General features: G+C 49.7%; 1 protein-coding gene and 1 long non-coding RNA gene across 3 annotated transcripts; both read right to left on the bottom strand.

The window, feature by feature from the left end:
* Window positions 1-382: 382 nt before the first annotated feature.
* VAX2 (ventral anterior homeobox 2) lies at window positions 383-25,256 on the bottom strand. Of its 2 annotated transcripts, XM_036435658.2 has the most exons (4): window positions 24,966-25,254; window positions 9,970-10,157; window positions 594-948; window positions 385-545 (listed from the first exon to the last, which is right to left on the bottom strand). In XM_036435658.2, the coding sequence occupies exons 1-4, from the start codon at window positions 25,183-25,185 to the stop codon at window positions 475-477; spliced, it is 834 nt and encodes a 277-aa protein (XP_036291551.1). In that variant the 5' UTR covers window positions 25,186-25,254; the 3' UTR covers window positions 385-474. The 2 variants fall into 2 exon arrangements, with proteins under 2 accessions (XP_036291549.1, XP_036291551.1); XM_036435656.2 differs by having other exon boundaries at window positions 383-948; window positions 24,966-25,256.
* Window positions 19,082-20,436, bottom strand: LOC118717508. Its single transcript, XR_004987508.1, has 2 exons — window positions 20,095-20,436; window positions 19,082-19,599 (listed from the first exon to the last, which is right to left on the bottom strand). It is a non-coding gene; the product is annotated as an uncharacterized LOC118717508 (long non-coding RNA).
* Window positions 25,257-26,942: the final 1,686 nt, after the last annotated feature.

Here is a 26,942-nt window from a genome sequence, read left to right as displayed (position 1 = left end):
TAGCATCTCCTCCCTCAGGTATTTTTATGTTTGAAAGAGGAGTTTGCAAAGGGCAGTGCTGAACCCGGAAAAGTGTGGATGCCTGGGAGTTCCCGGAGTGGGGGTCTCCCTGGGAGTGGGTGCCAGGCAGCCGGATCCCCCATGACCGCGGACAGGGCCCCAGTTTCTGCCCCTCCCGTGAGAGATTCCCCCCCCCCCACCTCCACCTTAGCCAAGAGAGGGATGAAGGGGGTGGCGGGCAGGTGCTGGGGGACTCTGTTTCCCTTTGTCACGGTTTTCCTTTTATTTCAGTGAGAGCACACACGCTGGCCGCACTCACACACAGGCTTCGTGGCCGGCTGTCCGGTCCGGGTCCAGAGTCTCTGGCGGGGAAGGAGGAGGGCGGGCGGGGCAGGAGGTGCGGCTGCCCACCAGCCCTGGCCCGGGAGGCGGTGGTGCGGGACTCGGGGACACAGTGTCACCGGGGTGGGGGGCTTAGGCGCTGGCTTTCCTGGCGCCGCGGGGGCTGCCGCCTCCCCGCTCCGGCCGGCTGTGGGGCGGGCTGTGGGGCCGGCTGTGGGGCGGGCTGTAGGGCCGGCCGTGGGGCGGGCTGTAGGGCTCGAAGGCCGAGGAGCCCAGGTCGCAGCGGGCGGGCAGGTCCAGGATGGGGGCGGCGGCGAAGCAGAGCGCGGGCGGGAGCGGCGCCCCGGAGGCCGGGCCCGGCGCGGGGAGGCGCGGGGAGCAGTTCCTGGGGGCTCCGGAGGCGGCGCCCCGGGGGCCGGCCAGGCCCAGCAGGCAGGGCGGCAGCGCCAGGAGGCCAGGGGCGCGGGGCGCGGCCAGCAGGCGGCCCCGCTCCAGCAGCCGCAGGACGCTGGAGGTGGCGAAGGCTTCGGAGGACGCCCGCTGCTCCAGGTCTCTGCTCTGGTCCTTCTTCTGTTTGGTGCGGCGGTTCTGGAACCAGACCTTCACCTTGTGGGGTGGGTGCCAGGAAGGGGGAGGGGTCAGGCAAGGCGGGGGGTGGGGGGGAGGTGGGAGAAAAGGAGAAGGGTGCAGGGGTATGGGAATGGGGAGGGGGGGGCAGCAGGGGTGGAGTGAGAGGGAAAGAAGAGCATTCAGGGTGTCATTAAGGTCTTCCCCCAACCAGCCTGCTCTGGGTGAATGGATAAGGGCCCCCGGCCCCCAAATCATCGGTCCCCCTTCCCTGCTCAGCTGACTGAGGCCTAGGATGGAGGAATGGGTTGGCAGATGGAGGGTGGAGTTTAGAGGCAAAAATGAAGTTTCCCTTCTTGGTCCAACATAACTTTCACTCTTAGCCAAGGTCATGGTTTCCGCTATTGATGTGCTAGTATTTCCCTACTTGAGATCCAGGCCATTATCCTACTGCCTGTTATACTCCACATGCAGATTCCTGGCTGGTGTGGTTCAGTGAATTGGGTGTCGTCCTGTGCACCTGAAGGGTTGCCGGTTCGATTCCCAGTCAGGGCATATGCCCAGGCTGCAGGCTCCATCCCTGGTAGAGGGCGTGTGCAGGAGGCAGCCGATCCGTTCTTCACTCTCACATTGATGTTTCTTTCTCTCTCTCCCTCTCACTTCCTCTCTGTAAAAATCAAATTTAAAAAAAAAATCTTTTTAGCCCTAACCAGTTTGGCTCAGGGGATAGAGCGTCAGCCTGCAGACTGAAGGGTCCCAGATTCGATTCAGGTCAAGGGGATGTATCTTGTTTGCAGGCACATCTCCAGAAGGGGGTGTGCAGGAGGCAGTTAATTGATGTTTCTCTCTCATCAATGTTTCTCTCTATCCCTCTCCCTTCATCTCTGGAAAAAAAATCAATAAAATATATTTAAAAATTTAAAAAATATTTTTATTGATTTCAGAGAGGAAGGAAGAGGGAGCAATTTCAATGATTGGTCTGCTGCCACCTGTATGCCCACGAATGGGGATTGAGCCTGCAACCCAGGCCCTGACTGGTAATCGAACCATGACCTCCTGGTTCTTAGGTCTATGCTCTACCCCTGAGCTACACCAAAGAGGCAATAAATATCTTTAAAAAAATAAAAATAAACTGCACATGTACAGACCCAGCTCAGACCCACTCCCCCACACAGGGACCTCTCCCCACCTTCCCCAGCTCAGGCCCTCCCCTCTCTCTCACCCCTCTCGCCTGGACTGTGGCAGCATCTCTCCAGCAGGGCCTCCAGCTCTGGCCAGCCAGGAGAGCTAGCTGGGGAGCCTAACGCACTCCTGACCTCAGACCGATCCACCTGAATGGGGGTGGCTGGGACCTGAAACCCTGTGATCCCCAGGTAGGAGAACCGCCATTTAAGGATCTACTGCCTCACAGCCAAGCCTCGGCACTTGCAGGTCTGGGAGCAAGACACTGGAAGGCGCTGGCTCATGGCTTGCCAAGGCTCTGACCTGCACGTGTGTGGGCCCCCAGCCCGCTCTCATTCTGCAAACAGCTCCCGATGGCCACTCATGGGCCGAGGCTTCTGAATATTGACTGTGCGGTCTGCCCCGGGGAAGACTGATGTGGGCAGAGCCCAGGCAGGGGCCAGGGGCCAGAAGTGGGGTTGGCAGGGAATTCTGGAATCTTGGACACCTGAGGTGTGGTCTAGAAGGTGGGCACAGAGTCCTGGTGGTGGGCAGACCCCTTGGCCTTGCAGAATCCTCACCCCAGGGAGGGGCATGGCCAGAGGAGAGCCAAAGTGGGCCCTCTAAGAGGTGGGGCTAGGGCAGGGGCTGGCTGCTCAGTCTACAGACGGTCCCACCTCTCTGGTGTGGGCACCTCTCTGGCGTGGGCTCTGACATGGCCTCTGAAGTGAGCTTCTAACCCAACCTGACCACCTCCTGTCTGAACCCATCACAGCCCCCTCTGGCCTTATAACCTATAAAGGCTGGGCTTCTCAACACGACACCAAGTGGACTGGATTGAGTTTCGAAAACCAAAAGTGACCAGAGAGTTACAGGGTCTACTTGGGACTGCTTGCTTTATTCGTTCACTCACACATTCATTCAGCCAGTACGTGTTGAGTGCCTGCTATGTGCCAGGCACTGTTTCAGGCTAGGGAACTGGCAGCGAACAAAGCAGAGCGAATCCTGCTGTGGGGACAGGGCGGTGTAGAGGGGAGACTGAAGCTAGACAACAAATGAAAACATGATGTTCAGGTGGCAATAGTGCTTTGAACAGCATCTCTCAAATTCCTGGAAGGGAAGAATTACTCTTTAAAATTTTCTATTATAGTTTGGCTCAGTGGATAAAGCATCAGCCTGCGGACTGAAGGGTCCCGGGTTTGATTCCGGTCAAGGGCGTATGCCTGGGTTTCAGGCTTGATCCCCATTGGGAGGCAGCCAGGTAATGATTCTCTCTCATCATAGGTGTTTCTATCTCTCTTTCCCTCTCCCTTCCTCTCTGAAATCAATAAAGATATACTTTTAAATAAATAAATAAAATTTTCTAATTTGTCTTGGACCAATTCTTTTGTAAAATACAATTATAGTGAATTACTAGAACAGTTGCATATAATATCCAAATGCTCTCCATGCCTGGTCAGATGACAGTGCAAGGCTGGCAGCAGCCCCAGGACCACACTTTGGGGGGCACTACTTTGGAGACAGGTGGCAGGATGAGGGGGGAAGACACAGGGGAGGTGACATTTTTTGTTTGTTTTGTTAATTTTCACCTGAGGATATTTTTCCATTGATTTTTAGAGAGAGTGGAAGAGAATAGGAGAGACAGAGAGAGAAAGGTCAGTGTGAGAGAGATATATTGATTGGTTGCCTCTGCCCTGACCAGAGCTGGGGATCCAGGCTGCAACCGAAGTATGTGCCTTTGGCCGGAATCGAACCCAGGACCCTTTAGTTCACAGTCAATACTCTGTCCACTGAGCCAAACTGGCTAGGGTGGGAGATGATTTTTATTAATGGATTGGCAAATACAGCTTCTCCGAAGAGGTGACATTTGAAGGAGATATCAGTAAGGAAAGGCAGGGGAGATATGACCATGGCTGGCGAAGGAAGTGAGTGGAAAGACGAAAACCCTTTTATCTTTGTCAATCCCAAAGTCAGTTGTTCCATGAAGCAGTCCCACCAGATGCTTGGGGCCTGGGACTCTGTATGTTGAGCATACTCCCCCACCCATCTTAGCTTCTCTGCCTGGCCAGTACCTACTGTCTTAGGACTCAAGCCAGGCACCACGCCAAGCACCTGGAGCCTCGGTTTCTCATCTTTAAAATGCGGACAAAAACACCTGGGCTGTTGCAGGGATCAAATAAGGAACTCGAAGCAGAGGGCTTGGCCTCATTAATATTTCCCACTGATTTTTAGAGAGAGTGGAAGGGATGGAGAGAGAGAAACACCGGTTTGAGAGAGACACACAGATTGGTTGCCTCCCACACACATTGGACCCAGCCCGGGGATGAAACCTGCAATTGACTTTGGTTTGACTGGAATCAAACTTGAGATCCTCTAGTCCTCCAGCTGACACTCTATCCACTGAACCAGACCAGCGAGGGCAGCGGCGTATATTATTTTAAGCTCTGCGGGGTGATTCTAATGCTGCACACAGTGGAGGTGGGTGCTGAAGCTGCGAAGGTGGGAGTGAAAAGACCTGCCTGCCTGCTTCCCACCATCAATCCCGCGGTCCCTAAGCGCTTTTCATAAGGCTCAGGAACAAGGGACAAACTGAGTGAGGGCCTCTGAACTAGCCCTCCCCCTCTCCCGCCTCCAGGAAGCCTCCAATTTCACCTCTTCCCAGGATTAAATCCCAAGTTACTAGTTCTTTAGGGCTCAGTTCAGCTGCACTCTCCCAGGGGCACAGGTGCCATTCTGAAGCGCAGTGCACTTCCGGGGGCATTGCCCTCCCCTTGTCTCCCAGGCCTGCTGTGGTCTCCCTGGGGCTGCCACCTTGCTTCCTCTCTCTCTGTAACTCAGGGAATGCTTGGTAGCTTCACCCTTGACCTTATGGGACTTCGCTGTGACCAGGGCTGCACATCAGGGGCGGGGTGTGGTTTCCACTTGGCTGCCAAGACTGGGGACACAATTTCTGGAAAGTCATCCATCACCTTCTTCAGGCTCATGCATGGTCCGTGTTAAATTCCAAGACTCATTGTGTGGGATGCCTGGGTCCAGGGCATGTGGGAAGTGACATTAATATTTAAGAGACTCTTCCTGTGACTGTGGGCACGTACTTCATCTGAGATGAATGGCACCTGTGCATCTGAGTGGCCCTGGTTTCTGTAACCTGCACCAGGAAGATACCACCTGTTCTGCTCTTCTGGAGAAGCTGTCTGGGGCAGAGGCTGTGGGCACAGGGCTGAGGACAATTGCTGGAGGGCCAGGGCCACTCTTATCCAAGCTGGGTGGTGATCATGTCAGTATTGGGACTTGGCAGTGTGTCAGCCTGGTCCCTTGTCCTGAAAAATCCACCGGGATAGCCGAGCGAGGGGAATCCTGGAGCCAGCACCTCGCCTCCCTTTCCTCCATGGCAACATCTTCTTTTGTTTCCTGCCCTGACCCTGGTACTCTGGCCATTCATTCATACAACACATAAACAGCAAGCATCTCATATATGCCTGAAAGGCCAGAATCAATAAAACTCTATCTTTACCCACTTGGGTCTCAGACACCAGCAGTGGGAGAGACGGACAGGGCGGCAATGACGTGGTATTTTGGTAGAGCAGCGAATGATATGGTGAAGAAGACCCGGAGGTCAGGCAGACTGGATTCAATTCTGGTTCTTCCCTTAATCAGTGGGATGACATGGGACAAGTTACCTAACCTCTCTGTGCCTTGGTATCCCCACTGGCACATTCTTGTCCTTGGGAAATGCATATGGTTGGTACACACACAAGTACCACACACACACACACTTTACAGGTCAAGCCATGTGGGAAAGGTCTCTTGGGAGAAAGTGAAGATGCCTTAAGGAACGCTTTGACTTTCAAAGTCAGAAATGCAGTGTGTACGGGGGCAGGGCAGGGGAAGGATGAGGACTGAGAGGAGCTACTGCCCTGGACATCTGAAATGTTCTGGGAGGGCAAAGTTTCAAGGTAGGGTTTGGGGGCAAAATTAGGTGAAGCAGAGGATAATTAGGGCAAAGAGGAGGGACAGGTATTGGGGGTGACTCTGTGCCTAGACTTCCGGGTTTAAGGGTGTCCCCGGAGGTCCCACAGGAACATTGGCTGGGCCCATTCACTGAAGCTCCCTCTGTGATCACAGCCTGGCTTTCAGTTCCAGCTGGAGGGAGGGCCCAGCTGGAGGGAGGGCCCAGCTGGAGGGAGGGCCCAGCGAGAGGGAGGGCCCAGCTGGAAGCAATGAGGGCCTTCTGCTGGGTTGTTTGAGACTCTACAGAGGCCTCTGGAGGAAAACCAGCCCAGGTGGAGAGGACTGACCAATGTCTGCTGAACATCAGCCCAGGGCCAGCCCGCCCCATCCTCCCTGCCTTTTCCTCATCTCTCTCTGCCCCTCTCAGGGTTTGCCCCAGGAGGACAGGGAAGCCCAGGAGCAGCTTACTGCCCATAGGAGGGTGACTGGACAGCATTCTGTTAGGGTAACTGGAGGAGCTGGAGGAATTCCTGTGAGGGAGGGGGTGCAATCCAGACTTAACCACAGCACCCGGGGAGCCCAGAGCAGGACAGCAGCCAGCAGCACAGGGAGAGGCCTCACCCACCCTCCGCAGCCTTCCTCAGAAAGCGCACCCCTCCAGCCCACAGGCTTCCCACTCCTCTCCCTCCTCTCTTCTCTCTATAAATTCCGCTTTGGCCTTGTTTGCAATACATCTGTGGACTGATCTCCCTGGTGTATGAGATTTCACTACGCGAGCCGTAGCTAAATGGAGGATCTCCGAGTCCCTCTCCGACACGCTCCCAGTTTACAGGCGGCATGAAGACGCCACGCAGCTTCTCCCGACCCAGCTCTGGGACTTACTGGTTGTATGACTCCGGGTATAAGCTTTCCTTATCTGCAAAACGGGATAATACTGCCTGGCTGGCGTGGCTCAGTGGCTGAGTGTCGACCTATGAACCAGGAGGTCAGGATTCCTAGTCAGGGCACATGCCCAGGTTGTGGGCTCGATCCCCAGTGGGAAGTGTGCAGGAGGCAGCCAATCAATGATTCTCTCTCATCACTGATGTTTCTATTTCTCTCTTCCTCTCCCTTCCTCTCTGAAATAAATAAAAATATGTTTAAAAAAATAAAAAAGGATAATACTGGTAGCTTTATCAAAGGGTTGTGAAAGGGATTCGTGAACTAACATATCCAGAACTGTAACCACACAGAAACCTTATTTTCTTTAATTTGGTCTTTTATTTTGATGTTTTTCCTTTGCCTCAAACTCGCCTCACCTAGCGCCCTCACTCCCCCTCCTCCCTCTGCCTTGCTTAATCATTAAGCCCTCAGCACAGTGAGGTCTGGTCAGCATCCAGGAACAAGGTCCTGGGTCTATCGACTCCTGAGTCAGAGTTTTCAAACTAAACAAACAATCTTGGCCTCAGTTGTGCTTTAGCTCAGGACCCAGGAAAGTGGAAAGATCCACATAACAAATCCTTGTGACATTGGACAGAACAACTCCAAGGCTGCCATGAGGACCAGACGCAATGATCAATTACCCCTACCTAGCACCAGCTATCAGTGGAGACACCACCCTAACTCTGTTGTCATCATGACAACTGTATTTCCCACCCCCAGAAGCCATCAGAGAGCCAGGCCTTGGAACACAAGCTACCTGTGACTTTGGGCATGACCCCTCTCCTTAACCAACCCTTATTTTCTACGCTGAAAAAACAAACAAAGAAGCCATAAAAAAACACAACCCTACCTCACCACCATCAACCAAAGACCCATATCCAAGCACTTAGAACAGGGCTTTGACACAAGGAAGTACTAAGTATGATTAGTATTGTTGTTGCTGTCACGACATGGCTCTATCACCAGCTTGAAATGCCCCCATCCTCACAGGATAGGGGCTCAGTCTACAAAAGCCTTGCCTTTGGATTGAGCTCATTATTATTGAAATGCTATTCTTTGGTGAAGGGGGTATTCAGACCCCTCTCTCTAACACAAGAATCTGAGCCACACTGGGATGAAGGGAAGGTGACAGAGGGTAGGAAAAGGCCCCGAATGGGGAATTGAGGTCCCAACTGTGTAAAATCTTCTCTCTCTTCAAACCCAACTCTTCACCATTCCTTTCTGTGAGCTTCTCTCACTTGCCAACATCCCCCCTAAGCCATTCCCTGCATTAAGAGTGTCCCTCCCCCCAGGTTTCTCCCCATTCCATCCAAATTGCCTGATGTATCCTGAAGGTCCCCCCCCCCCCCCCCCCCCCCCCCTTGGCCTATGCCAGTTCTCTCTTGTCAGCACTGAAATTATTTTCTCTGGTTTACCTGTAACTTTATTTTTTTAAAAAAATATTTTCATAGATTTTTTTTACAGAGAGGAAGGGAGAGAGATAGAAACATCAATTAGAGAGAGTCATGGATCAGCTGCCTCTTGCACACCCCCTACTGGGGATATGCCCGCAACCAAGGGTCTAGTAATAATTAATGTCGTTTTTAAACATTCGTTTAAAATCTTGCTTGGCGTTGACTTGTATTGACATAACCTTCAAACACGTGGTATCTACAGAACGTGTGAAGTGCAATTAACAAGTTTTGCTTGAAAAAGTTTGTGTTTGGTTTGGTTTTTGTTGCAAAACTAGGGCTAAGAAGATGGCGGATGAAGAGCATATTCGGCACTGCATGCTTTACAAGTTCCAATTAGGAAGAAAAGTAAGTGAGGCTGCAAAAAACATCTGTAATGCTCTTGGTCAAGATGCAGTTAGCGCCAGAAAATGCCAGCGTTGGTTTGAGAAATTTCGCGAGGGAAATTTTTCGTTAGATGACAAGAGTGGTCGAGGCCGTGTGTCCAATTTTGATCAAGAAGCTCTTCAAGCTCTTTTGGTGCAAAATCCTCAAATTACCCAACAAGAGCTTGCGACAACTTTAAATTGTTCACAAAAAACAATTTCCAATCAATTGCGTGCACTTGGCAAAGTCCAAAAGTTTGGAAAATGGGTTCCTCATGAGTTGACCGACAACAACCGTAATCAAAGAGTCACAATTTGCAGTTCGCTCCTCTCTCGTCAAAACCGTTTGCCATTTTTAGAGCAAATTGTTACCGGAGATGAAGAATGGGTGCTGTATGTTAATTTGAAAAGGCGGCCTCAATGGTTGGACAAAAATGAGGCTCCGCAGCCCACGCCAAAACCTGACTTGCATGCGAAAAAAGTGATGTTGTGTGTTTGGTGGAATTTTAAAGGAATTCTTCATTATGAACTTTTACCATCTAACCAAACCATTACAAGTGCAGTGTATAGTGCCCAATTGGAAAGGTTAGCCCAAGTTTTAAGAGAAAAAGAACCCGCGCTGATTAATCGGAAGGGCATAATTCTTCACCACGATAACGCACGACCGCATACTGCAAGAATCACTGCTGAAAAACTGTGCCAGTTGGAATGGGAAGTTCTCCCTCAACCTGCATATTCTCCTGATATTGCCCCTTCCGATTACCATTTGTTTCGTTCTTTGCAAAACTTTCTTCTTGGAAAAAAATTTAATAATGAAGAATGCCTCAAAAATGCATTGACCGAATTTTTTGCATCAAAATCACAAGAATTTTACAACAGAGGGATTAAAATGCTTCCTGAGTGTTGGGCACAAGTAGTAGAAAACAATGGCAACTATATTGTTGATTAAATTTTGTTGTATTGTTTAAATAAATTCGATTTAAAAAAGTATTAGAAAACGACATTAATTATTACTAGACCTAACACATGCCCCTGACTGGAATCGAACCTGGGACCCTTTGGTCCACAGGCAGACGCTCTATCCACTGAGCCAAACTGGTTTTGGCTACCTGTAACTTTAATGCATGTCTGAACTCCAAAAGTTGGCTCTCACACTGGAGGAGTTCCCAGGCTGCCAGGGCAGGGGTGCAGTGGCCCCGATACCTTCTTACCTGGGTCTCCGAGAGGTTCAGCTGGCAGGCCAGCTCAGTGCGCTCCCGGCCCACCACGTACTGGCAGCGCTGGAATTCCATCTCCAGGCGGTACAGCTGCTCGGCTGTGAAGGATGTGCGGGTCCGCTTGGGCCGGTCCAGGTCCAGGCCTTTGGGTAGGACGATTTCCCGGATGGCCCCTTTGGCATCTGCAGGAACAGTGCAAGGAGACAGGTTAGTTCACTAGTTAATGAGTTAGGCCACTAACAAGCATCTTAATGACAGGGGAACTCCTCGGGTTGAGCCTGACTCCCTGGCCTCTGACAGTGGCTTACCCTCTCTGGACCCAACTTCCTTAGTCACCCAAGGCAGTACGTTGTATCTAATGTTTTCATTTATTTTAGAGAGAGAAGAAGAGAGGGAGAAGTAAACATCAATGAGAGAGAAACATCGATCAACTGCCTCCTGCATGCCCCCTACTGGAGAATAAGCCCACAAGCTGGGCATGTGCCCTGACCAGGAATCGAACTGACAATCAGGTGTACTTTCATAGCATGGACAGAAAGAACACTCTGACTCAGGCAGGATTCTGTTCCATCACACAGAGTGAGGAACAAATGGAAAGAGAGAGCAAGTCTTCGAGTGCAGAGGAGAAGATGGGTCAGCATTGGGTCTGATCAATCAAGTAAGGCTGCTGACGGGGGTGTCCAGGGCCAGGTCCTGGGCCCTGTGTGTGTGCACATGGGTGAGCACTCCGCACAGACGCTCCTGGGGTCCATCAGGGGCAGCTGCTGTGACATAGAGGGCAGCCTGGGGAGCTGGGGTCCCCAGGAGGAGCCCAAGGACCCCTGCTTCTACACCAAGCTGTGGTGCCTTGCAGACAGAGGCTGCTGCCACTCCCCGGGTACCTAGTTCTGAGTAGCAGGTCCACCCTCCCAGGCCTTTCATGTGCGGGTCTCCAATATTCTGGAGCCTGCTTAGGAGAGGCTGAGAACCCTGTAGCCACCCTCACCAGATGGTCCCCCTTAAAGAGCTCAGTAACTGCAAAAATGTCTTCCACAAAGGTCAAAAACTTTTTTTTTTGGGGGGGGTTGTATATATATATACATCATGTTTAACTAAAGGGACAAAGCTGATCTATGTCTGAACCATACACATGGATGGCTTGAAATCCAGTCGTGCACTGCTGGTGGGAATGCAGACTGGTGCAACCACTGTGGAGAACAGTATGGAGCTTCCTCAAATACTGAAAATGGAACTCCCATTTGACTCAGTAATCCCACTCCTAGGAATATATCCTAAGAAACTAGAAACACCAATCAAAAAGGATATATGCACCCCTATGTTCATAGCAGCACAATCTACAATAGCTAGGATTTGGAAACAGCTTAGTTGCCAGTCAGCAGATGATTGGATTAAAAAACTATGATACATCTACACAATGGAATACTATGCTGCCATAAAAAAGAAGGAATTCTTATCATCTGCAGTAACCTGGATGGAATTGGAGAACATCATGCTGAGTGAAATAAGCCAGTCAATGAAAGAAAAACACCACATGATCTCACTCATTTATGGATAATAAGGAACATTAAAAACTGATGAACAAAAAGATAAATATAGTTATTAGAAAGTTTTATGTTGAACATCAGAGTATGGAATATGCAGCATTGTATTCTGTAGAATTTACCAAACTACTCCCAACACATAATGTTGATAACAATAAAGCTAAGCTAATAGAAACTTACCATTTCCTGGGAAGGTTAATGTCAAAGGGAAAACTGACCATCCAGGCAGCTCAATCAAGCTCAGGCAGCCCTTGCCCGGGTCAAGACACCCTGCACAGCTGCAGGAGCACCGCCCTCTGTGTGTATGTGTGGGGTGGGGGGGGTGGCGTCCCTGCTTATGTTTTGGTCACCATATCAGCTGACACGATGCTTGCTCTGAACCAGGCTCTGCTTTAAGCACTTTAACCCTTCCAATATCTCAGTGAAGTTGGAACAAGTTTTATCCCCGCTTTACAGACGGGCAAATAAACAAATTTTAAGTAACTGACCCAAGGTCACGCTGACATTGTTCAGTAAGTTCTAGAAATACCCTTATTTCACTTTATGAGTACCCTCTTTTAGCAAGCCTTGATGATTCAATCCACAGGTCATATGAAGAGGACTGTGGTCACGGGGAAACATGGAACCTTCTGGATGAGATCATGGTTGCCCTGGAAGACACAGGAAAGGACCCGCATCGGGATGTGTGGCTGGCAGGAGGCTCCCTTTAGAACCGCTGCTCTAGAGGCCGGGCCCGAGGCCTCCCCCCCCCCCCCCCCACTCCCACGCCCCCTCCTCACCATAGGGTTTGTGAGACTGGCTCCTCCTGGCTCCTGCCAGGGCCAGCTTTTCCCTCCAGGACGTGCCTTAGCCCCCTGGGTTCTGACTCACAAATCCTATCGTGGAGCTCAGAGGCTCTCTAGCGCCTTTGGGCTCACAGTCAGCCCTCAGGGAGAAGGCGAGTGTGGGTGGGGAGACAGTCACTGCTGCAGAGGTCGCCCTCCTCCCACCACTGGCAGGACTTGCTCAGGGGTGCTGGGCAGAGCATGACGGAAAAAATCATAGATTCATGTGCTCCAAGGGATATATAAAGATGTCTGCTGCAGCATGGTTCAAAATATTAAAAATTTGAAAGCATCCTCAATCTTCCCCACAAGGCACATGATTAAACAAATTATGGTAATTTGTAATATAAAATGCCATGCAATTAAAAAGAATAAGGCAATGTCTATATTAACTGATATGAAGTGAAAGGAAGTTATTGAATACTTATAGTACTCTACTATTTATTTACAACTATCTATATTCAACCATTCAACATATATTTCATAAGCACCTACTATGAACCAAATACTATTATAGGGTCGGGGTATATAAAAATGAGCAGAATACACAAGGTCCATGTTCCCATAGGCCTTGTACTGGGGAGAAAGACATAATAAAATTTTAAAACTAATATGTAAGGTAATGATAAATGCTGGGAAGACAATAAAACAAGATAGAATGATATTACTGACCCTCTCCAAATATTCAAAACTCAATCACCATAGTGCATATGTATGTTTGTGCGTGTACATATGAAGATGTGTGTGTATGTGTGTGTGTTTGCTATTTTAGCGAGGATGGTCAGAGAAAGCCATTCATTACAGTCAAGTTAGTGGGTAAATCATGAATGCTGCTCACCAGTGCTTCCAACTCCTTCCTGGCACATGATAGGGCTGCACTGATTTTCTGAAATGACATATGACCATATGACTTGTTTTAGCCTGGAGAAAAGGACGCGGGTACTTTAAAAGCTGGCTGGTCACCTGCCACATCCCCTCCCCTTACTGTGATGGCCCTTGAAGCAGGGGCCAACATGGAGCTCCATCAGCCTGGGTTTCTGGGCACCAAGATGAGCCCTTGTTCACTTGTGATGGCCTCATCTTAGGAGAGAGAAATACAATTGTATTTTGTTAAACATCTGAGACTTTGGGTCGTCTCTACAGCAAAATCTCTCCCATCCTTAGTGACACAGCCTCCTTCCCAGAATCATTCCTTCTCTGGGTAGTTTGAGGGTAGCACCAGGAAGTAGGAAAAGCTTTAATTCCAGAGCCTCTTTGCAGGTAGGTGCTTGTTAGGGTGACATGCACGAGTCTAAATGGAATGAGTCCTGCGTTTTGCTGCCCTTCAGCTTCTTAAAGAGAGTTGGGCCCTAGGGTACCCAGGAGGACGATTATGTCTAAGGAGCTTTTGCTCTGGGAGAGGTGATGACCCTTGCCTGATGACCCCAGTTAGCTAATGCTCCTGACCTCCAGGACCAAATAATACGCCCTTCTAGAACTCTCTGAGCGATCACCGCAAAGCCCTACCTGACTTCATCTCCTATCACCCACAAAGGTCCTTTGCTTGACAATCTGTTAATGTGATGATTTTTAAAGCATGACAAGGTCCTTCCAGATTTAATTTGCAAATATAATGTAATTACTATAAAAATCCCTTATGAAAAACTCATTCTCAAGTTTACTGGAAAATTTGAAAATGAAAGAATAGTTAAGAAAAAGTGTTCAAGAATGAGGAGAAAATACTTGCTTGTCACAAAGCAAAATAGACAACAAATCTAGAGCTACTAAAATGGTATGATGCTGGCACAGGAGTTGTGAGCCAAATCAATGCATAAATGAGGATTAGGCTTATTATAAATTTCAAATTAATTGGAGGCAAGACAGAACTATTAAAGATGTGGCTTTTGGCTCAGTGAATAGTGTGATGGCCTGCAGACTGAAGGGTCCCAGGTTCGATTCCAGTCAAGGGCATGTACTTTGGTTGTGGGCATATCCCCAGGGTGTGCATGAGGCAGCTGATCGATGTTTCTAACTCTCTAACCCCTCTCCCTTCCTCTCTGTAAAAAAATCAATAAAATATATATTTTTTAAAAAAGATGTGGCTTTTGGACAATTAGCTGATTATCTGGAATAAAGTAATGGTATCACACTACGTACAAAAATAAACACAAGATGGCTTAACAATTTAAATGGAAAATATAAAGCTCTAAAGATTGAAAAACACCTTAAAATAATTTTTCAGAAGGAAAGCCAGTGACAGTTCTGAGTGCCTAGAAATAAAGGCTTCTGCAGGGTGAGAGGCAGTTAAAAAACAAATGATAGCTTGGGATAAAATATTAATAATGCATGCATAACAGAGTCTTAATGTCTAAAACACACACAGTCTCTATAGACAAACGAGTCAAGCCAAACAGCCCAGTCGGAAACTGAGCAAATTACATGGTGGGTTATTTAGAGAAGAGAAATGCAAGCAGCTAATACATATAAAACATACTCAAGCTCAGAAGGAACTGGAGAAAATGAAAGCTAAAACAGCAATGAGATACAATTTTTTTTCAGATGCCATACCAGGCTGAGAAAATGGTGCTGGCAAAGGTGAGGGAAAATATTGTTTCTTTCAAGCTCTGTTATTAAGAATACAATTTAACACAATATGAGGGGTTTTTTTTGGAGGGCAACTTCACAATGCCTAACCCAACTGAAAAATGCATACATTCCTTTTCCTAGAAATTTTATAGAGGTTTTTACCCCCAGGGAAATATTAGTATAAAGATAAATCCACTGTTTGTAGCATAGTGAGAGAGAGAGAGAGAGAGAGAGAGAGAGAGAGAAAGGAAAAAACTAGATGTTTATCAGTTGGAATATGTGGATAAAGTCACAGTATAATCATGCCTTTGCTATTATGTAGACATTAACAAGAAATATTAACAAGACATTAACCTCTCCATGTTGACCCAGCTACAAAGCATGTATAAACCATTTTTTACAAAGAACAAAAAAGTAAAACTAATAATTGTGTCTGTGTGTTTTGTGTGTGTATGTGTGTGTGCAGCCACACATGCAAGCACGCTTTTACCTACACAGGGTTAAGTCTGGTAGGACAAAACCTCTCTCTTCCATTTGTTTTGGAGAGTGGAAACCAGTCAGAGGGTTAAGATTTATCCCTTCTTACTTTGTGTACTTCTTTATTATTAGGTTTGTTGCAAAGACTAACAAAAAAATTAAACAAAAATTCTAAGATATAGATACATAATATTATATGAAATATCTAATATGTTTATTTTTGGTTGGAGAATCCTTTCTAATTGAGAATTAAAATGTAGAAGCCCAAAAAGAAATGACTACTAGATGTGATTACAGTTTAAATTTTAATTCAGAAAAAAACTCATGGCAGTTTTAAAGAAGATAAAAAATTCATAGCAAAGATTACAACTATAAGAAAACAATGAGCAAACCAATACAGAAATGGCAAGGTTCATGAATTTAAAAATTCACAGAATAGGAAATAAAAATGAAAAGTAAGTATATTAAAATTACTTAACCTAATTTAAATTACTAATTTAACTTTTAAATTACTAATTTAACTTCATGCTAATAAAAATAAGATTTTTTTTTCACATGAAAAGATTTTACTCTAAAAACTTGAGTATATCCTGGGATGGGAAGATGTGGAGAAATGGCACATTTATACACAATTGCTGGGAATATAAATTAGCACATTTTTGGCATTTGGAAATATCTATCACATTTTTAAGCATCTATACTTGGATTTCAAAATTTCACTTCTAGGAATTTATCCTGTAATTATATTCATATCAGATAAATTTGAAATTATACTTATTGAAAACATTTTATTTTGAGAAAGTTTATTTTGAGAAAGTTTAAACATAATTAGAGAGAACAGTATAATGAGCCCTGATGTACATTTCCTCTGATGTCAACAACTATAAACTCAGAAACAATCCTATTTCTTTTATAGCCCATAATTTTAAGCAAATCCCAGACATGTCATCTAAATAATTTTTCTACATATCTCTTAAAAATAAGATTCCTTTAAAAATAAAAAAAACACAATACTATTTCCACAACCCCAAAATTAACAATTCCTTAATAGAAATGGCCCACAGATCTTCACATTTTTCAGACTGTTTCATAAATGAGACTTTTAACAACCTTCTGTTCAAATAGGGATACGATGTTCACTGAACCATTGTTTGGAATAGTGAAAGAGTAGGACCAACCTAAATACACATCAACAGGGAACTGTTTAAATAAATTATATCTGCATAATAAAATACTGCCCAGGTATTTTAGAAAATGAGACAATTCTATATGGAAAGATTTTTACAAATGTTTATTAAATTAAAAAAAAGCACTTTGCAAAAAAGAAATCCCACTTTTGTAACATATATTTTCATATATTTTTTCAGTTACTCTGGAAAATTGGGAGGTTACATTTTGGAAGTGGAATGTATTATATGGGGATAATAAAGAATTTTCAACTTACATGATAGAGCAAAGCAACATGGATTGATTTTGTAATTAGAAAGTTACTTTAAACTTCAGGAAACAAAAGACATCAGAAACAAAATTAAAAGACAGATTATAAACTAAAAAAACAAACAAAACTGAAACATACATTGAAAGCAATGAGCTACAATCCATAACACAGAGTTTCTGCAAATCATTAAAGACAGGGATATCTGAAATTAAAACTGGTCAAAGGAAATGAATTAATAAATAATGGCAGAAGAAATACAAGTGGCAATAAACATGAAAAGAAAATAAAGAAACAATTAATAATCAAATAAATAAAAATTAAAATGCCAGCAAGGCACTACTTATTACCTATAATATTGATAAAGGTTATATATATATATATATCTTCAATGTGGGGAGAGGGCAAAGGTAGGGTTATAAATTGCTAAGCATTTTTTCTTGAAGAACAATTTGACAATAGCTATCAAGATATAAAGGGTAAACTGAGGTGGTCAGATTTGGAGATACAAACACTATTTGTGGGGGGTACCATCTGTGGGGGTACCATTATCTTCCAACAGAACTTCTCTGACAGATACACCTATACAGGTAGAAATTACCACAAAAGAAATTTATTTATTGCAGCAGAGTATATAATAGCAACAGATAAGAAAAAAGATACATGTCTATCAACATGGTATGGGTTCCATAACATACATTATGGTCTAGCCAATCTATGTAAATGCAATACTATACATATGTAAAAAAAAAAAAGAGTAATAACTTATTTACATCCCAAGATATACTGGTAAGTGAAAATAGTAAGGTGCAGAAAAATATAGAGATGTTACTATATGAGTAAAAAAATAAAAGCAAGGGAAAAGATTATAGCAGTGACAAGCATGATCATCACAATTATTTGAAAGGACGTATTAGAACAAAAGGACACATTAGACCACCTTCCAGCCAAGTGAGAACCTGATGAGGATGGGGCTGGGAAGATTCTTCACTGTGTGCTTAAACCAACAACTTTTGGTCACATGGATCACTATTTTAAAATGAAAGGAAACACGTTTTTATTTAAAAACAAACCAAACCCCGAATATTTCAAGCAGTAATTCCACTGCTAGAAATTACTCCCTGGCAATAGTCAAAGTGGGCAAAATATCCACAGTGTTTATATTTGGGGAAAACAACGGGAACATCCATCCACCGGAGGCTGGGAGAATTTCGCTTTCCCGGCCCAAGGAAGCACGTGGAAGGGTTGAGCCTGAAAAGGGAACCCCTGCGGGTCAAATTCTTTAGGAAGGTAAACTGCGAAAACAGATTCCACTTTCGCTAATGTTTGTGTATGAAAATGGGGAAATCGCCTGGAGGAGCACCCCTAAAACTGGAACAGGGGAGATGCTATATCTAAGGAGCCTTCTCCCGCCTTTGAAATCCTCTCTGGGTCTGTGAAGTGTCCCTGCCTCCAAGGTTGGGTCCTCTGTCCTCCCTCCGCCCTGACTCCCGACTCCTCAGCTCCCGGTGGACGCAGGGGCAGCGGCAGCAGTAAAATTCAGAACACACCCTGGCCTTCACTACCCGGTAGTTTCAAGTTCCCGCGAAGGATTAGTGTGGACTCGGTGGGGGGGTTCACGCAGGTTTACTTGGTTTCTGCTCTCACTGCGCTGGCGGCTTTGCGGGTGGAGCCGCACACTAAGCAGCCAGAGAGCCTCCGTGAGGCTGGCTACGGACAGACAATGCCCTTCCTGGGACTGCGCTCCCGACCTTCCCCTCCAGCCCCTGGGCCAGGGCGGCCTCTCCGGCCCTGGTCCCAGTAAAAGAACCACATTCGAGGCTTTTCAGGTTTTGTGTTCTATAGTCCCCAAAATGGAGGATTGCAGGAAATTCCAAAAATATGGCGTTATCACCTTTATATTTTAACAATCATTCTGTGTTCTGGCATCATCATTTCATATTAGGAACGAACGACACTTTAAATATATATTTTATTGATTTTTTTATAGAGAGAAAGGGAGGATAGCGAGTTAGAAACATTGATGAGAGACAAGCATCAATTAGCTGCCTGCTGTACACCTCCCACTGGGGATGTGCCCGCAACCAAGGTACGTGCCCTTGACAGGAATTGAACCTGGGACCTTTCAGTCCGCAGGTCTACGCTCTATCTGCTGAGCCAAACCGGTTAGGGCTAGGAGCAACCTATTTTGATATAAAAAAATAAGGAGGTCATCTTAGAACAGATGTTCCTCTGGGGGAGGCCTTCTCTTTAGTGAAATATAAGATGCTGCTGGCAATGCCTCCTTTCATTCCTTAGACAAATATTTACTGAGCGCCTACTGTGTGCTAGGCTCACGTCTGAGCTATTTCATGGGGACTCCACAAGGCCCTGCTTGCAAATCAGTCTCTGGATTGGTAAGCCACCGCAGGCTGGTCCAGCACAGAGTGTGTACTGGCTAATGTTTGTGGAATGAATCCAGAGCCAGCTATCAAGCAAAGGGGAGAGCGTTGGAGAGGTGATTGGAGGGTCCCTCCCCATCCTCACCCTCCCTCCCACGCTTTCAGCCCTGGCTGTTCTGGGTCCCACTGCCCCTGGGCTTAGTAAGCCAGAGGGGTCCTGAGGCCACCACGTCTTTCAGCAGTGTCCTAGGGTACCCTGGTTCCCCCACTCCCTCCAACCTCTTTCTCAAATGTGGGGGAAGGCAGTCAAGCGCAGAGACCACCCAGGAACCCAGGGATTCCTGGGCAGGACCACCAAGCCGCAGTGTCCTCTCTCAGAGCTTCTCAAACCGAGGTCAGAACTCTCTGACTGCCGCTGTTCCAACATTCTCGCCTGCCCCTGCCCCACGGCGGCCTCTCAGACATGGCTGGAAACTTTTGTGGGAACTTGAGGGTCTGTTGAATCAAGTGATGAAGGCTTAGATCTGGATGTGTTGAGTTAGTATAGGGCTGGGGTGTTGATCTGTGAGTGCCTTGGGTGGGGCCTGGATGAGGCTGGTTGACCTATTTGGAAATGTCTTTTGTGTGAAGTGTATCTTTGGGCATGTGGAGGTATTATTGATATGAGAAAATGCTAAGTAACTGATTTACTATCTGAAAAGGGATTTACTATCAGGGAAAGGGAGGGAGGAAGAGACTGAACATAAACTGTGCACCTATAAATGAGGACAATGGGGGATGGGGAGGGGGCGGAGGGTGGGGTGGGAACCTGGTGGAGGGGGGAAGAAATGAGGAACCTTTGTAACAATATGAACAATAAAGATTGATTAAAAAAAAAAAAAAGAACTCTCTGAGACACACTGCCGTGCCCTGCAGGCTTCCCCAAGCCAGCCTTCATTTTACATCAGGCGAACAGGACATTGAAGGAAAATTCACACCCTTCCCATGCCCCCACCTACTGAAAACACAAGTCAGGGAATTTGGCAGACAGAGTGGGGAGCAGGGTGCTAAGGCCCCAGGCCCCAGGAAAGGGCAATTGGAGAAAGGACATGGAGCCACTCAGACCCTCAGACACCTGCTCTCCCTACAGGTGAGGAGCAGAGGGTGAACATTCACATTTGCTTGTCAGCTGAGGCCCAGGGACACATGTGGCCTGGGTCCCTTCCAGTCCCAAGTGCTCACTGTCTCAACTGTGGAAAGACTCAGGCTTCCCCGCCAGCCAGGTCACTGGTAAGCTCCAATCCTGTAGGGGTTTGTGTGTGGGTATGTGTGTGTGTGTGTGTGTGTGTGTGTGTGTGTGAGAGAGAGAGAGAGAGAATGAAAATGTTCTGTTTACACAGACAATACATTTGGTTGCTGATCTGCTTATGCGTGTGTGTGTGTGTGTGTGTGTGTGTGTGTCAGGAGGGGAGGGGTTACAACAGCATGTATATAAAGGGGGAAAATAAAGACCAAAATGACAGAGCCCGGCATAGTTCCTCCATGAAAATGTGAGCCCTTCTGCCAAAAACAAAGCAAAAGGAAAAACATAACCAACAAAACAAAGTAATCCCAGGAAAATAAAAAAGAAATCTAACTCTCAAAATCCCCAAAATAAAAATAAAAACCCAAAGTGTAGTCTCTGCACGAACCATTTAAACATTTCAGCCGCTGCCCGGGGCGCTGGTCCGGGCTCCTCTCCTCTATAGACAGACTCAGGCCTTGAGGCTGTGGTCCTGCGACCCGCCTAGGACAGAAGCTCCTCCACTGGCGATTGGTACCACGGTGCCTGCCTTCCGGTTCTCAAAACGCCCGCCGGGTGTGCCCTTATTGGGACTGCTTCCACCCTTGTGAGCCCCCTAGGTACAGTGGCTGTTGTGAGTCCAAGCACAAAGTGAGGGGACGCTGGGCAAGCTTAGCACAGATTTGGCTGCGGAGGGAGTCTGTTCCCGCAGGTCACAGGCGTCCTCAGCAGTGTCTGTAGCATCCAAGGTCCTGCCGTTTTTTTGCCATTCTGCTGTCTCTCAATGTTCCATTGTGTGTGTGTTTCTGGAGCTCGGATCCAGCCCTGTCCCCGGAGTCTCAGTGGGGCCGGGCCCCATTAAATTCAACGCCCCCTCCCCCCACATTCACATCCACAGAGGGAGCTGCCCAGGCGCAGCCTGGCCTTCCTGCGCCTCCAGTCCCCAGCCAGAGCTGAGCGCTTCCATCTGGCTCCCCAGGAGAGCAGTTGGGCTAGTGGGTGGCAGTGTTGGGGGTGCGGTGGCTGGCAGACACTCACTCAGTCCAGGGGTCCAGCAGTTTTCCTGTCCTCCTCCTCCCAGGTGCCGAGCCAGGCGGGGAGCACCTCAGGTCTCGGCAGAGGGAGCGCTCTTAGGGTGGCCTCTGAGTCCCACCCCATGGGGCCAAGGCCGCAGCACAAAGCTGGGGGGGGGGTGCAGCCGGCAGAAATGGTTTTGGGGACTTAAGGGGTCGCTTGGGTGAATAGAGACGGACACCGGCATTGTTTCGGTGACGCTGGCACTTGGCCATTCCAGGCTCTATCCGGCGGGGATTGATCTGGGAATCGCGTGGGCGCGTCTGATGCCAGCCTAGATTGTGAGGTTGCAGGGAGTTTGGGTGAGACCTTGCTCCACTCCTTGTGAGTTGCGGGGATCCCGGGTCCACCGAAAAGGCCTTTGCACCGCGGCTGCCCTTGGCGATTAAGGCCACGCAGGAGGCGGTCGTTCCTCCTTGCTGTCTCCAGCCCAGGGTTGACACGCCCTTAGCAAATATGAAACAAAAGATCCCCATCCCTATCCCTCACCAGACAGGGGGGCCGTTCACGCAGAGGTGTGGGGGGCTGTAAGATCCCCGGGGAAGCCTAGCTGTGTCCGCAGTGGGTGTGCACACGCCCGTTATCCCAGCAGCCTTGTTTGTCCCTTCTGAGGCACACAGCGGCCTCCATTTTGAGGCGGGAAAGCAGGAAGATCCCTCTCCCAGTTCCCTGACCCGCTTTCCCCTGAGGCAGCCAGAAGCTGGAGTGATTGGCTGAGCGAGGGTCCCTGGAGGGGTTGGGGTGAGGGCTGCAAGTGTGGTCTGCAAGGAGTCCGGATCCTCTTTACATCAGCCCGTTCTAGACCCCTTGGCTGCTCACCTCCAAACACCGTTGCGCCTGGGCACAAAGGAGACGCTGCCCCCAACAGAGGGTGCTTTGGGGGGAGCCTCTAAGGAAGGAACCCCATTCCCAGAAGCAGTTTGTGGGTCATCTCCCAGCTTCCCATGTTTCATTCAGTGGAACGTTTCTGCAGATTCTGCTGCGTGCTTGCAGTTTTATGGGCATCACTCCGACCCTTAGCACAGCCCTTCCAGGAAAGAGCTATGAGTTTCTTTGTACACCTGAGGAAACTGAGGCATGAAGGGGCAAAGAGACTGGTTCAAGTTCAAAAGGCGGTAAGGCTAGTATTACAAACCAACTTCTCTTAATTCCAGCACCCTCTCCTACTCCCCTGTGTCATGGGACGGCCCCCAAAGATTTGCTACTTTGAGATGGGGACTTTCAGGGGAGCAAGTGCAGAGTGGAGAAGAGGGAGAAAGAAGGGAAAGCCAAGAGCAAATGGGATCTTTCCCAGAATTCGCAGCCACCGGCATCCTGAAGGCTATGATGGCAAATGCCTCCATCTACCTTTTTTATTTTTGATTTTTGTTTCCTCCAGAGATAGTTAGGAGGTGTCCTCAGAGGTCAAGGGCAAAATGTACCCTCTGCTTAGAGCATACGGAGGGACATTCCTCTTGGGGCTAAGACACTGCTGACTTCCCGCACTAATGCTGAGCCTTTTACTTGTCAGAGCCTCTGCTCAGGAGCCCAGGAGGGCCTGGAGTGACGCAGGTGACCCTGGCTGGGAGGGATTAGTGGTAGGTGACCTCCGGAGTATCTCAGGCCTATAATAACCTCCCTGTCACCACACGGGAAAGGACAGAGGGATTTATGAGGGCCCTGTGTACCTTTTATTTCTTTTAGGCGTGTAAACACACATTCAACGGCATATTTCCATTCTATTGTGCAAATGTAATGGCATCCCTGTATGTGCATGCAGGCATTTATAAAAGTACACCTCCTGCCCATGCTCACAAGCTCATCTCTGCCTGGATGTGGGTTATTCCTGGCTTGGGTGTCTTGCACCCCACAGAAGTCACAATGATCCAGGCAGAAGGAAATGCCCACCCGTAGATGGGGTGTGAGGTGGTGAGTGTCACAGGCGCTTGAGGGCCTTAATAGGAGAGTATGGGTTTAGCAGACCGATTTCTCCGATTCTGTAAATCCTGCAGATTTATTTAATGGAACTCCAAGCTGGGGCCCTAAGGCCTTGCACCCAGGACAGCCCCCAGTCTGTGGAATGACATCCATCTCATCTAATCCCCGGTGTCCAGTAGGCCCATACACCTGCTGGAATTCCTGCTGGATGGAAACTCCACCCATGCCCTGTCCTGTAACTCCCGCCCGCCCCTAGAAAGGCACTGGGTACCCCATCTTTAAGTGATCACACCTGAAACCAGGAGTGTTTCCCAAGATCAGGATCCTTTCACACTGGACTGTCTTCATACTCTACTCTAGCCCTGCCCCCCATTCCCAGAGCCACGCAAACCCAGCAGCTATGTGTGTGTGTTGTGTATGTGTGTGTGTGTGTGGGGGGGTCGACTAGGCCCAGGTGTCCCAGTCTGTGTGTGGATAACACAGTTCAGATCAGATAAAACCAGGATCCTGGCCCTGGAGCGACCTCTAGCTAGAAACAGGTTCGTTCCCCTTCCCGGGGTGGGATGGTGTGCGCAGGAAAGAAGGGTCTGGACAAAGGCAGCTGAGAAGGAAGCCAGGGGAACCGTTACCCACAAATGGCCTCTTCTGGGCTCTGGGTTTTGGGCCCCGGGGGTTCGGAGATGCTGGGGAAAACAGAACTCAGGCTCGGATGGAGCCTGGAAACGGACTAAGAGCAAGACGCCAGAATTCCCTTTCTCCCCTCGTCTCTCTGGGCGAGGCCCGGATCCGGCGAAAGCTGGGCCTAGAGTTTCGCTTGAGGCGGGCTCGGCGGGTCAGAAGGCAGGGAGAAGGCGAGGGAGAGCTGGGTGCCCGGGTGCAGTCCAGGGGCGCTTTCAGGAAGAGTGCCGAGAAGGCAAGGCGAGCTCGGCGGGGAGAAATGGCCCGAAAGAAGAGAGGAGAGAGAAGGGCGAGGGAGAAAGGGACAGATCGGGCGGAGAAGGCCTCACCCACAGCGGCTGGGCCCGGGCGCCCTGAGGAAGTGGGGACCAAGAAAACATAGCACAGGATAGCATAGGCGGGCAGGCGCTGGTAGGGCCTCTCCTGAGAGCGACTGGAGCGGTCTGCGAAGCTGGGAGCGGGGAACAAGGCTGGGCGATAGGCCGGGCAGCTCCCCAGCCTCCGAGCAGAGCCCGGGCCTATCCCCGCCCCGCGGATCTGGGCTCTGATCGCCCCCAGCCCTGACCCCGCTGAGCTGGGACGCTGCTCTCTGCACCTGCACCTGCAGCGAGGAGTGCGGGGCGGAGTCCCGGCCTCCACCTCTCTCTGTCATCACATAGCCGCTTTGTCCCTTGCACTCCTATCCATGTCCAGCGCACCAGACACTCAGAATAACATTGACTGACTGACTGACTGACTGACTGTATGGATTGGGAGGTGGGGCCGGCGGGAGGATCGGAGACCCCAGTCGAGGTAGGGTGGGGTCCAGGGGCCCAGGGCCGCGAGCTGTCCCCTTACCTCGCACCAGGATGCGGCGGCAGTGGTCTGTCTCCCCGACCCCGGGCTGCCCGTCGCAGTCGGCGCCGCTCTCTCTGGACCCCGCGGGGCTGGAGGTCCTGGCGATGCTCTCCGGGCTGCGGCCGCTCCGGGCCTCTGCTCCGCCGCGGTCCGCGCTGCGCTCGCCGCGGGGATCCCGGCGCGCGGGGCCCCGGTTGCGCTCCGCGCCCCCATCGCCCATGCCGGCCGCCGCCGCCGCCGCCGCCGCCGCCACCGCTCAGCGGAGCTGGGCTGGCCCTGCCCGGGCTCCCGGCCCCCGCGGGCCCCGCCCCGACCCCGCCTCCTCCCTGGCCCCGCCCCCGAGCCCCGCCCCTTTCCCCTGATTGGGCCCCGCCCCGCCCCCGCCGAGTCCCCGTCCCCTTTCCCTGATTGGGGCCCTGGCGGGTCCCTGGCTCCCCAGGCTCGCAGAGGAGCAGCGCGAGCGGGCGGGGGAGCCCGGGCGCTGGGGGCCCATTCCTCCACCCCCGTCTATCCTACTCCAGGCCCCAGAAGGGGGCTGGGGCGGCCTCAGAGGACTAAGGAAAGACCCACATCTTCTGGATTCATCACCTCCCTCCCCCAACCGCCAGCCTCCGTCCCTTCTCACTCCCCCCTCCCCAGGGATGCACTTTGGATCAACGACCAAAATGCTCCGGGAGGCGACTCCGAGGAGACTTAGCGGAAAATTGGAGGTTGGCCGGATCGGGCGCTTGGCGGGCTAGGGTGAGGGTTATGGAGGGGCGGGGGGCTCAGGCTGAGGTTTCCCGCTCCATCCCTGCCCCCAGATTCAAACCTCCAGCTACACTCTGGAACTCAGAGGGAAGGGCGCTCCCGAGAGAGAAGGCTGAGGATGTAGTGAAGGAGCCAGAGAGCGTGAGGCCAGGGGACCGACGGCACGACCCACACTCGCCAGGGGAAAGGAAACGAACGTGCAGACACAAAACCGGGTCCAGGAGCTGAGCCGAGGGGGCTGAATGAGGCCACGACTGGGGTAGTAAACGCCAGTTCTCCTGCGGCTCTGAGGCATCCACACCGGGGACTGGACCCCCAGAGAGGGATAGAACGTGGGTATTCCGTGTGTCACCCCCTATTCGTTGACACTCCCTCCTCGACCCCAGTCCTCCGTCCCAGGTCTGGGCTGGGCTGGGTTGGGGAGGGGCAAGGGCCACGAGGCCCGCGGCTGGAGGCCGGCCTGGCAGCCGTGGGTGTCCCTGGGCGTTGCTGGCCGTCTGAGGCCTCCAGGCCCCCAGCACTTTCTGAGGAGTCGGTGCTCCCTGAGTTTCGCTTCTTGGACAGAGCCAAGAGAGGCCAGGTCGGGATTTCCCTTCCTTTGACTTGGAAGGGGCTTAGAAGAAAGGTGGAGAGAGTCCAGCAAAGATGTGCGTATGCAGGGGGATCTATGGCTTTCCCCCCTAAAAAGCTGTAATAGCAGACGCTTTTTGGTGTTAGGGTGGGCGATGCTTCCGGAGAGTCTGATTGACATGGGGCAGTGGATGTGTGGCTGCATGTGTTGCTGGTGCACCTTCCATGACTCTGATGAGCCCGAGAGCAGGTATATGAGCGTGAGAGCGTTAGTGCCTTGGTGTTTGCCCAGTGTGCCTGTGAACAGCCGAGTGTATGTGTCCAATCTCAACTGTCTCCAGCCTGAGGTAGGTGGGAGAACACCAATCATTTAACTGAGTAACTGCCTCAGTGCTGGGTTTGGGACTGGGGAAAGGGGACAGTCAGGAGGTAGGGGAGGAGGCCAGCTGCTCTGTATTAACAGAAAGGAAGGAAGACAGGTGGAAGGAAGGAAGGAAGGAAGGAAGGAAGGAAGGAAGGAAGGAAGGAAGGAAGGAAAGAAGGAAGGACGGAAAGAAGGAAAGAAGGAAAGAAGGAAGGAAGGAAACTTGCCTACAAGGTAATTTGGGAGTGGGAGGGGAGCAGCAATATTTTGCCCAGGGTTCGGGGTCATGGTGT

Source organism: Pipistrellus kuhlii, unplaced genomic scaffold (assembly GCF_014108245.1).
Source record: "Pipistrellus kuhlii isolate mPipKuh1 unplaced genomic scaffold, mPipKuh1.p scaffold_m20_p_13, whole genome shotgun sequence".
Taxonomy (NCBI): Eukaryota; Metazoa; Chordata; class Mammalia; order Chiroptera; family Vespertilionidae; genus Pipistrellus; species Pipistrellus kuhlii.
This window is presented reverse-complemented; position numbering and strand designations above follow the sequence as displayed.

Excerpts from the sequence above, each read along its gene's own strand:
- VAX2 (XM_036435656.2), bottom strand. The coding sequence starts at position 25,185 with ATGGGCGATGGGGGCGCGGAGCGCAACCGGGGCCCCGCGCGCCGGGAT. Across the intron at positions 10,158-24,965 it reads CCGCCGCATCCTGGTGCGAG|ATGCCAAAGGGGCCATCCGG; the intron begins GTAAGGGGACAG and ends CTGTTCCTGCAG. Across the intron at positions 949-9,969 it reads TGAACCTCTCGGAGACCCAG|GTGAAGGTCTGGTTCCAGAA; the intron begins GTAAGAAGGTAT and ends CCACCCCACAAG.